This window comes from Tachypleus tridentatus, chromosome 9 (genome assembly GCF_004210375.1).
Source record: "Tachypleus tridentatus isolate NWPU-2018 chromosome 9, ASM421037v1, whole genome shotgun sequence".
NCBI lineage: Eukaryota > Metazoa > Arthropoda > Merostomata > Xiphosura > Limulidae > Tachypleus > Tachypleus tridentatus.
The window spans coordinates 54,850,054-54,862,844 of record NC_134833.1 but is presented as its reverse complement, the minus strand read 5'-3'; the positions used below and the strand labels follow the sequence as shown (position 1 = coordinate 54,862,844).

The window sequence follows — 12,791 nt, the reverse complement described above, 5'->3', positions numbered from 1 at the left end:
ACAGACACGATGTTCTGAACAAAAACCAATGCTATAAGTGGGATGACCTTGTATGTAGTATGAACATAGAAACGACGTTTCATGTTCTGTCAGTCTAAAATTTCGGTTTCAAACTAAAACTATAGGTTACACAAGAGTCTTCGAGTGTTTTTCTTATAGCAAAGCCACATCGGGCTATTTGCTAAGCCCACCGAGGGGAATCGAATCTCTGAGTTTAGCGTTGTAAGTCTGTCGACTTACCGCTTTACTAGCCGGGGGGCAAGAAGACTCTTCGAAATATCAAAATTGTACAGGTAAGAAAGCTTTTGTTTCTCACTGACACAGTGGTATGTCTGCGAACTTAGAACGCTAAAAACCGGGCTTCGATACCTGTGGTGGGCAGAGCATAGATAGTCCATTATATAGCTTTGGGCATAATTCAAAACAAGAAAGCTTTTAGAGACGAAAAGATCATCGGTACAAACTTCGAAGAAAAAATCAAAATTGTATTTGTAGTAAAAACTTTATATCTACTTCAAAACCAAGCGTCTTTAATATATGATTCTTCCATCTTTGTTCCTGTTTCTAATCCAGTTAGATAGCTGTGAAAGTAAATTCAGGTTTGTAAATCTCTAAAGTAGATTTATTTTTTCACACAATGAAGATTGTTTGGGAGGTAAATAATACCTCAGAAAAATACACTTATCATAAAAGTTAGAATAATCATATTTACTCATATTTACCCAGTGATGTTGCAAGTGCATGGATTTCGGATTTTCCAAATTATTCCAATTATCATATCTAACACGTTTTTTTGTTTCTCACTATTTTTACTTGGACGTTGAAATAATATGTGGGATTCATGACATTAGGACAATAGAGGCGACATTTACAGTTTCCAACTGTGTTCTGCCCACCGCGGGTTTTAAAACTCAAATGATAAAATGATAGTCAACAATCATATGTTTTCAATTTCAGTAGCAGGGTAACTGAATATGTTTAATGCGTTAATATTCTTATGTAGAATATTATGTAGAATTTGTATGTAGAATAGAACTTATTTAAAATATGTTTTAAGGTTGATTCATTTCGTTTTGTAACTCTGAAAGATACTTCTAATTTAACAGTGGAAACAAACAATTAAAACTTCAAACAACGAGGTAATGGAATGGCTAAGTTTGAGCAGAATGTTACGTTACCAGCAAGTTTGCTAAATGTTGTTAAATAATCGAATAAAACAGATACAGCAAAAATTGTAGAAATGTCAACTACACAAGAGCTTTTGCAGAAATTGTTTTTCTTTTTCCTTTGATTTCACATAAAAACTCAATTACATACTATGTGCGATTTGCTTATCCCAGGAATTGTACTCCTAATTTTGGTATCATAGGCCCTTTTGCACTATGGGGCTTTAGGAAACAAAGTATCCTAAAATACTGCTGGTTTAATGTATTAAATAAATCAAATAACCTGCAATCGAGTGTAAACTAGAAAATAATAAAGGATCCGTTCGACAGTTGACCAACAGTAATTTTACAGGCTTATAATCTTAAAACCCGGCGTTGGATTCACCATTGCAACAGAGCGACTATTTCGTAGCTTTGCAAAAGACAAACAAACAAAACAGATAAGAATATGACACACGGTTAAATTTACATGTATGAAAAAACATGATGTGATTCATTGATATAAAATAAAAAGATCAAAGCTCATGAAAAACTCAAACGTCAAAACTTTATGTTTGTAATAAGCTCAGTTTTTATTTAATACAAACTCCACTAAAGCTGTTAATTATAATAAAAAAAACATCAAAAGTCATGTTTAACATACTTCGACGAATAATGGAACAGTATATTCAATCTGGGTCATCAGCATAACACAAACTGTAAACTTGCTAATTTAAGCCGCCCGTTAATATAATTAAAGTCATATAAATAATTCTGCAGTTTTAACAAGACTCGGCTGTTACACTGTCATAGCAAAACCCAATTTTTTATTCACCTTTAAATCCAAATGAAATAGAGTTAGAGGAAAATACTAACATAGAATTAAAGTGTTCAAGCATATGCGTGACAGGAAATTTACAAACATCTGACTTAATTGTTTATTATCTACTCGGAAGAGTGATTTGATCATAATTTGACTGGCGACGCTTGAATTGGGACATTTCGTCGCTAGCAGTAAAGATAACTGTTATTAGTGGTATCTTGAATTTATAAAGTTAATGTAATAATTAGTAGTTGCAATTAATAGTTTGAATGTAACCTTTCATTACATTTTCTACAATAGATAAATAGTATATTTTCAAACATTTTGTTTCTATGTCTTAGCGCATAGCTACGTAATTTCTGCACTCTATCCACCTGTCCACTACATGTGTTTGAACCTTGGATTCTGATGTTTTACTTCCGTAAATCTAAGGCTTACCTACTGAAAGACTCTTCGCGAAGAACGAGCCATATTTTAGAGTTTTTAAAACATAAATGGTTAACTAAAGACATGCCGAAACGAAGTAAAATATAGTTAACAATTAAGAAACATAATACGTAATATATGTAAAATATATATGTGTGTGTGTGTATACATATGTAGTTAAGGAATAGAAATATCCTCGATTTATACGCTAATGTATGCGTGTTAACAATATTGGTTCGAGCATAAACTAGTTGTTAACTTGCCGGGCTGCTTTACAGCAGGTCCAAGGATCTAGCCATGATATGGTGTTAAACATGCTTCACGCAATGAGGGAACGTTATAAATCTGTGATTTTATTAAACACGCACACACACACACACACACACATATATATATATATAACCCTTTAGGAAAAATAAAATTCAAATTAAACAGAATGTAAAATAATTTTTAAGAGATTGAGATACAAAATAAGAACATTCCTATTACAATGTTATTTTGGAAAGAATATTTAATCAGAACAAGGATCTCAACATTCAGGTTAACTGATTTGCCACATAATTACATAATAAATTTATCGTAACATAATACCGTTAAATTTTCTGCGAGAATAATAGTATAATAAACTTATATGAGCACAACACTATTAGAGTTTTCTGTTACGGATGTAATTTCACTTTAAGCACAGTATATTTAAGTAGTGTTTAACATATTTTAGCTAATGAAACTTTGTAGAAAGGCCAGCGATTGTTTTTCGTCTTCAGGTCAGGCTGTAAACTTTCGAAACGTCGTCCTCTACACTTGTGTATCCACAACAAACAGTTGCAGTCCATTCTACAAAGTTTTATCATATATACTCTACCCAAACAATCTATCAAAGAATATATTAGCTGTTTTATTCTAAGATAATTTGAAACAAGCAATTTTCTTCCAATGGTTCTAAGTTTTTTTAGCAAGTTTCGAAACTTTAAATAATCACACTACTTTTGGTACCAATGTAATCACATTCAACACTGCCTTAGGTTTCCATATTTGTATGCATCATATTTTTTTCTACCGTAAATAACATAAACCACAACGGAAACCATATAGGATATGTTTTATTCATGAGTGAAGGAAGTCATTCAAGTGATTAACTACCCACTCTTGAGACCGATATTTGTTCTTTTTACCTCGAGCTCAATGCAATTTGCCAAAATTACTTATGTGATCTCAAATGAAATAAGATAAAATTTCCTTTTTTATCCGTTTAATATTCAACATGTAGTTTTTGTTTACTTTTTCAGAAATATTTCGCGCTTGTAAAATGCAATTAAGAGAATTTGTATATCACTATTTTGGTATTATACTGATTAGTTGCTGTTACATCTAATTTTGATGTCTATGGACAAGGCGCGGTCAGGTTATTAAGGCGTTGGACTCGTAATCTGAGAGTCACGCGTTCGAATCACCGTCACAACAAACATGCTCGCTCTTTCAGCCGTGGAGGCGTTATAACATGACGATCAATCCAACTATTTGTTGATAAAAGAGTAATCCAAAAATTGGTGATGGGTAGTTATGACTAGGTGCCTTTCCTCTAGTCCTACAGTTCTAAATTAAGGACAGCCAGCGCAGATAGCCCTTACGCAGCTCTTTGCAAAATACAAAACAAACAAATAAATTTAATTTTTATCCATTATTGCATGAATAAATCAATTTTATGAGAAAACAAAATACACAAAACTATAAAAAGTTCTATATAATAATATACAACAAAACAAAAGGAAAAACTAGGGCGTAACGACTTTTATTTGGTACGTTTACAATCTCCTTTTTACAGTCTTTTACTCTTTGTATTCAGAATATAAATTGGTAGTTACCCTTACACCTCTCTGTACTTGTATAAAGAATAAACCTTTCTAGTTCACCTTTATGTTAATATATATTCCTGTCCTCACAGTTACGTTGTTATACATCCTTTCGACTGCACGGATTTATGTTGCAAAATATTTTGAATTCTTTTGCATTAACTGTTACTTCTTTACATATTTTTATGCAGAAATCATCATATTTTACAAGACTTTTGTTTCTTGTCAATTTCCTTTACTGACTGAAGATGTGTCCCCGATTTTTCTCTCTTATAATAGTAGTCCGAAACTGCCTCTTTGTTCTCGATTCGTTTTATTTACACTTAGTAGTTTTTGTTCTATATACTGCCACGTGCGATTGACTTTTTGAACATTATAAAATCTCTCTCTTTTTTTTTTTTTAAGATTAGCTCGAAGTGCCCCCAAGTGTCACAATACGGACTTACAACGTTCGAACAATTTCAATATTCGCACTTGGCAAAGAGAGTACAGACAGCTCATTGTGTAGTTTTGTACTCAACTACTAACAAACAAACAATAGCTCGAAATGTCCATAAGAAGATAAGTTTACGGTTTGAAAAGCTGTCATAATAAAAGGTTTCCGATTGTCTGTTCAGGCTTTTTATTAAATAATATTAATGAAGTGTCTTCACAAATCCACGATTGTTGGAATAAATGCCAACAACATAATTCTTGTAGTAAAATAATAACTGTGATATAATGACTGCAGTCCAACTTATTGGTCATGCTTGCAATTACGACGACTTCCGGCAGGATTTATATTTTACTTTCTAAGGAAACTGAAATAATAATACCCAGATTATTATTTCGTCAACGGTGAAGTGACTTTTATTTTAGAACTTGATATATTTATCAGAACTTGGTTTCTGTTTGGATAACAGTGAAAAAAAATCAAGCTAATCATGACGTTTAATGTTAAATCCAAACAAAACAAAATCAATATTTTTATTGTTAAATACAAAACAAAGATTAATATGTTTCGTGTTAAATACAAAGTAAAGTGAGATCAAGATGTTTGATATCATATCCAAAACAAACTTATATCAGTATGTTTGATGTTAAATAGAAAACAAACCAAGATCAAAATGTTTGGTGTTAAAACCCATACAAATCAATAATTATAACAAATTTCCTCCTTATAATTTTCATAACTGACATATGACACGTTGATAAAAAATTTTGCTCCAAACAGTAAATGAAAATGACCAAAGAAGGTCGAAACGTTGTTCTGTACTTTATTTTAATTAAAATTTTGATACCAATACCAGCCGTCTTTAGAATACTTTTTTAACTCAAGTGTGTTTTTCGTCATTATGAAACACTAAGCTATTTTCAACTGTTTATCTGCCATAATAATATAAGTATATTACACACACACGCACAAGTTAAGTGTATTTAAAAGTGAGTAGTTAAGCTGTCATTTTTAACTCTTAATGTGTTCTAAATGCAAATAGGAGTTTATTACGAGAAATTGATATTAATTTAAATAAAATGGCGGCAGCTATATCTTTAGAATGTATCTTTATTGACTCAAGATTTTGTTATTGCAATTTTGTCAAAAATTTGATTTACTCAAGTTTCAATTGGATTAGAAACTTGTAGATTATCGATATCGCCTGACAAAGCTTTAATAGCCAAATATTGAGCCAATAACAATAATTTCTGAAGATGTAGGTCGTTATTTCATTCATGTAATGAAGAGGTAAGCTACTGATTCTCTTTAAAATCAACCAGGGGCAAAGATATTTCGTGGCATGGTATTTAAAACGCAACTTTGTGACTCGAAGCATTTTAGATTAAATGCGAAACCATTTTTCGATTTAATGTTAGTTAGTAATATTAATTTTACTGAAGAAGATAAAGCAAAGTCAGGTGTGATTATAACCTACGATCCTTTTCATTCATCGAGTGTTTCAGTACTCATGTAGTAAAAGTTACAACTATTCCAACACTCCGAATCGGCTGTTCCACTCTACGTAGACCTGAAAGTGGAATTTTCTTCTGAAATGTGAGTCAATCATCCAGTTAAGAAACTCATTGCTAAGGTTAAAGTATAACTATTTTTAGCTTTGAACAACTGACCATCTTTAAAATACAGTAATCCTTGTACCACAGGGGTTTTGGCTGGCTCTTGAGACCTAACAAAGGAATTAACAGCAATTTTATGATGTGTCCATGATTATAAGTTTCAGTCTTTAGTGGTATCACTTTCCTAGCGTTGAACCGTAAACAGGCATGCTAATTACTAGGCCATATGTAGTCCTTCAATCTGCATAAAACCTAGACACTCAAAAGAAAAAAAAAAACAAATAGTACTAAAGTCTGGGAACTGGTTTTAAATATCAGTTACTGTAAAATGTGGACTAAGTAAATTGTAGGATTAAAATATATTTAGAAGGTTACGTCCACTTTTTGTGTTCTGTATTAAGTAACGGAATAACTTAAAACTAAATATTTAATTCTCTTGTATTTATCGTAACGTACGTTCTAATGTTATGCTGTCTCTTGCCGCAGTAAACAAACTCATTTCAAAACAACACGCTAAACTCATACCATTAAGAAAACTAATTACAGTGCACATTACCGTGTTCGGTTTGTACAACGTAACATCACGTGCACTTTTGTCTTGTAGTTAAAATACGTATATAATGTATAGAAATAAGAATCACCAACCTGGAAGATCCACATCTGTTTACAAAGATGATGTAACACGATCTGCAACATAACTTTTATTTGTACAATAGTTTCTGTGGTATTTTGGTGTCTTCCTTGTAAATTTGTTATACACTACAGAAAAACTGAGAAAAAGCGTGCATCTAATAACGTTTAAACAGCACTACAAAATATCAAAATCCTTCATGTCAAAAGTAAGCTTACTGATACTAGGTCTGTAAGTACAGTTAATTACCGTGAAGTACATTAATATTTCTATTCTCCAGAAATAATGTTAATCCATGAGTAAAGTAAGCTAAGTCATAGCCAAGTGAATAGCTCAAATGTTTGCACTTACAATGGAAATAACAGACTCAGTTATTCTGTCTTATTGATATTTCAGAATACTAATGGGACAAATTTAGAAAACATTCTATCATTTGAGGGCTGCATCAGAAGTTCAATGTACAAACGTTCAATAAAATATACAATAGTTTATTCACAGAAAGCTCAAGACGTAGTAGTATTTATTGAGCAGTGTAAGAGTATTCTCTAAGGCCACGGTCACCACTTGTCACACTGCCGATTGTTTTGTTTCTTTTTTTTGAATTTCGCGCAAAGCTACACGAGAACTATCTACGCTGGCTGTCCCTTATTTAGTAAAGTAACACAAGAGGGAAGGCAATGATTTATCGCCTCCCATCGCCATCTCTTGGGATATTCTTTTTATCAACGAATAGTGGGATTGACCGAACATATTACGGCTCCAGGGTTAAAAGGGGGACAAATGTGGCGAAATAGCTATTTACCTGTAGCATCTCAGTGCTTTACCTCTACAATGTGTTTTTTATATAATTAATTCTATCAATAAATAACTGAAAACATTATTGTGTGTTTTTCTACCCCTTCTATACCTGTGAAAACACAATTAATTGTTGTATTTTTGTCATGTACTCAAAATGTTAGAACATTCTTCTCAACTTTGTCGATTATGAAAAATAACTGTTTGATACTGCTCCTCTAAAGATCTAAGTACTTTACTTATTATCCTAGGAAACTACTCTGATGTAGCGAGTTATATTCTGTGATATGGGTTCAAGGCAAGCTTGTGCTTTTTTAAGCTTAGTTAATAAAAGTCATGCAAAAACATTTCGTGATTCCTTCTGCTTTAATACATTACACCTTTTTAACAATATGCAACGCATTAACAAGTTTTCACCACGAGTAGAAACACTTTATTAATAGGGACGTATATAAGAAATATAGAAAAATCATTCAAGGGAAGTAAACAAACCCAGTCGATAAACTGCAAATCTAAATGCTTCAGAATGGAGAAATTATAGGACGCGAAAGGTTACTTAACTGAAATATTAACTATATAATGGATTTACTCAGTACAAATTAGAGTGTGTGTATGTATATATATCATTATGAATGGTTTATTTTTGCTGTCATGCAAACAATCGATTGCAGAGCTTTTAGCTCTGTACACATCTAATAACAACTAAAAGGGCGTGATCAGTGTGTTCAAGCTTTCATCAGTATGTTGAATTTCATATTAAACACCAATATAACAGATATAGCAAATTATTTGAAATATCTAACAATACTTCAAATACAACAAAGAGAAACAACAAGCCAAATATTTCAAATAAACCGAATCTTAAAACTTACTTTGGGAGCAAAGAATGTGTGCGTTTTGTTATAGTAAAATTACATCGGGGTATTTGGTGTGCTCACCGAGGAGAATAGAGCCTCTAATTTTAGCGTTGTAAACTCTCAGCGGCGAACGAGAGCAAAGAACTTAATTCTACCCCTAATGAGCAGTGTTTAGAAACAGTTTACTGCTTAAGGCACAGTATTTATTTTCCTTGTTGCGCTAAAGTTACTTAAAACTTTTAATGTATTAATATAGTTCTTAGAGTTTTAAACTCGCGCAATAAATGTTAGTCATGCAGCTATATTGCAAACAACTGTTGACAAATGGGAAATCCTGAGAATTGGAACTCAAACATTGTAAATAAATGTTTTGAAATAAAGAAACTTTGACATTCCACATAAGCATTTGAATATTATTTGATGATACACTCTTGGGAGTTCCACGAATATTTCAAATTTGTACTAAAACATACATTGTTTGTTTGTTTGTTTTGGAATTTCGCACAAAGCTACTCGAGGGCTATCTGTGCTAGCCGTTCCTAATTTAGCAGTGCAAGACTAGAGGGAAGGCAGCTAGTCATCACCACCCACCGCCAACTCTTAAGCTACTCTTTTACCAACGAATAGTGGGATTGACCGTCACGTTATAACGCTCCCACGATGGTATGGGTATTAAAGTACAGAACAACGTTTAGACCTTCTTAGATCATCTTCAGGTTAACAAAGAGAGTTTGAAGTTGACCATTGCCGGACACATTTGTCTTAGGAACGAGAGTGTAAACGGGTACGAGATTAATTAATATAGGTGTAAAGGTGTTCCTTTGTATTGGTTCAGTTTACCTGTAGATGATCTAAGGAGGTCGAAACACTGTTCTGCACTTTATTTTAATTAAAATTTTAATATCCATACTAGCCGTCTTGAGAATACAGATAAACATCAATTTAGCGAATGTCGTATTGTACAAATACGCAATGAACAAACAGAATTTGTTAATGTCAAAATATGAGATTAGTTACTACTTACTTATGATGTCGATTTCTACTTTTCCCATTTTTTAACGGAACACTGGTTAATAAATCCAAAATAATTATTTACTAGCCATATTTTCATCAGCTATGCAGTACATAACATTCATCTCGTATAGAAATTTATCAAATTTCTAGATTTCACGTCATAATAAATATTTAATATTAGTACTATTACTAGTTTGGATGTCTTCCAGTGGCATAGTGGTATGGTTTCGGAGTCACTTCGCTAGAAATCGGGTTTGGATACCCATGATTGGCAGAGTACAGAGAGCTTATTGTGTGGCTTTGCGCTTAATTCTAAACAAACTAGCTCGGCTTGAACTTGAATATTGTGTATAGTTTGGTCTCGTTATTTAAGAAAACATCATCAACATATTTGACTTGACAAATACACTCGATGTTACAGTTAAGACAAACTTATTTTTCTAAGAAGGATGATCGGCAGTAGTAGAGATTACCAATTTACACGCGTTCAAGAGAGAAGTCAAAGATTTTCTGGAAAATTAAGAGATGGGTTTAGATTATTTACTTTTGATGGGTGAGCAGGGGACAGCTATAAGTGGCTATATGGTCTTCTGATGTCTATACTATATGTATATTAATGTAATTTTTCATAATATGTTATCGTTATCATCTTATTCGTTTTCTAATTCAGTTGGTTGAATTTTTCGATAATCTACACCCTGAACAATGACTGAAGGAAGAAATAGTGAATAAGTCACTCAAGTCAACAAAGCATTGCTATTATACCAGCAACACATCTAATACGATTTGAGACTACTTCATTTACTCGCTGATTACAACTCCATAGAAATAATTATATTTTTGTACAAATTACTTTAAGCCTCATTTAGTATACTACGTATAATTTTGATCTTCTTATCTAAGAAAGCATATTGTCTTAGAAGGAATTCAGAGGAGTTGTCCCAGTGATGGAAGGGTCATACCCAGGAGAAACTTAGCGACTATTAACTTATGTTGAGAAGAGTTGGTTGAAGTTAAATACAAAGCTATAGAATGGACTATCTGTGTTTTGCCTACCACAGGCATCGAAACCCGTATTCTAGTGTTGTGAGGCCATAGACATGCTGCTGTGTCATTAAAGGGAAGAGAAGGATAAGAGGTAATATTACTGAAGTTTACAAGATTACAGGGGTATCGATCAAATAATTCCTAATTGTTTAGTGCTGTATTCTGAAGACATTATAACATAAGAAAACAAGTTTAACATATGAAAAGCTCAGATCATTGCCATAGGAAGTACGGGAGAACACCATTTTACAGGAGTTCAAGAGAGAAATACATTATTTCATGAAAAATAAAGAATGCTTTAAAATTTTAATTTTCTCAAGGTTGGATTTGCAGGGTTAGCTTTGAAGGACCAAATGGGCCTTTGATGTTAGTGTTTTTATGTTAATATATCATTTAAATTTACATCAGATCACTCATAGTGCAAAGTTGATGACTTATTGTTTAGTATAATGAACTTCATTCAAGTTAAACCAGTTTGTTTTGAAAAAAAAAAAGATATTTCAGTACACAGATCATTATGATGAGTCCAAGTTGGTTCACTGAGTTAGTAAAGAAATGCTTTTGTTCGGATCAGTGTATTGCATTCGGTCTGCAATACAGTTCTATTTTAATGTGTTCATTTCATGCCACTTACTTAGTAAAGACAAAGACTTGTTTTCCTAAATTTAATTCATTAATCTGACTATTAAAACTATCCTTATGATCCGAAATCATAGACTTTTTGTCTGGAATCTTAATTCATTCGGGCTACAATACTCAGTAGTAAAGTCTTTACCACAGATCTGAGATATCATTCTAATTCGTCCAAATCATGCCATTGAGTTTAAGTGATCAAACATTGTTTGGATTTCTTTTAATGGGAAATGTTAATTGAGTTTATTGTAATTTTATCTGAAAGTATTGGAATTTGTAAAAGTATTTTATAAAAAGATAAACCTCTAAAACTCGATTGCTTTTGAAAGTTAGAACTTTTTTCTTCACTGGTGATCTGAAGAAGAAAGGTACACCTTTCGAAAGCGCTTGAGCTATATGGTTATTTTATGATATTAAGATTTTTCTTGACTGATAGAATTCGATTACTTATCAAGACCTCTAATGGAAATTTTCAATTTTTCAGTGTCGTTTAAGATACATTTGGACTACTCCAACTCAGGAGTTAAAGTAATTTCTTTTCCATTTTTGCAGGTCACCTGGTATACGAAAGTGTAGTAGGAGGAACATCAGAGATAGCTTGTAATTTTTCTCCACTCCACGAGGACAAAGTATCTTTAATATTGTGGTATAAAGACAACGCTACAAAGCCCATTTATATTTTGGATGCCAGAAACGGTATACGAAACAAACCCACACATCTTCCCAGTGGTACTTTAACCAGCAGGTCTTTCTACAATGTCTCCATTTTCCCGTCCATCCTGCAAGTATGGGATATAAAAGAAGACGACCACGGGACGTACAAGTGTAGGGTTGATTACAAACATGAGCCAACAGAATACTTTTTTGTTTTTCTTGATGTTATCGGTAGGGATATTCAAAGTTTTCTTTAATATTACAAGATTTCACAGTGTTGTTCATTCGTTTCATGGTGTTTTAATTTGATGAGTATAAGAGCAGTTTTCGACGTAAAGATAATGACAAACTGTTTATTTTAGTGTGCGTAAGACTAAAATATAACATAGGGCTCCTCAAACATTGTTCTGTACTATTTATTGTTATTATTTTAACAAAATAATTTATTGTTTTATGGAATGAATTACCGTCAAAAGCAGCAGTGAGCGACACTTATAATTCTATTATAGGAATTGATGATTTATTTTGTCTAGCATTAACCTTGAGGGACTAAAGTCTTTCTTTGTCAGTAATATTATTTTATTGGAAGGTCAAAATTGTATGTACTTTTAATGTAGTTTCAGTGTATAAAAGAAAACAAACATATAATGGCTTGTTCAAGTTTGTTAGGTTTTAAACCTCAAAATATTATATAACTAGATAATAAATATACAGTAACTAAGCCTCAATGTCAAAAACACTGAAAATAAATTAATATCAGCTTGATGAATACGCTGGGATAGGTACTCATCCTAAACAATCCATCAAAGAATATGTTCAGCTCTGTTTCTTGGCTGATGGTAGGTGGAATTGGTGCAGTCCCCGAAT

General features: G+C 32.4%; 1 protein-coding gene across 1 annotated transcript in view; it reads left to right on the top strand.

Annotated features, from left to right (window-relative positions):
* Window positions 1-12,791, top strand: part of LOC143225274 (protein turtle-like) — a 107,009-nt gene that overhangs the window by 45,148 nt on the left and 49,070 nt on the right. The window contains exon 2 of the mRNA XM_076454371.1: window positions 11,823-12,155. Coding sequence (XP_076310486.1) covers window positions 11,823-12,155 — 333 coding nt within the window. The remainder of the gene's footprint in view (window positions 1-11,822; window positions 12,156-12,791) is intronic.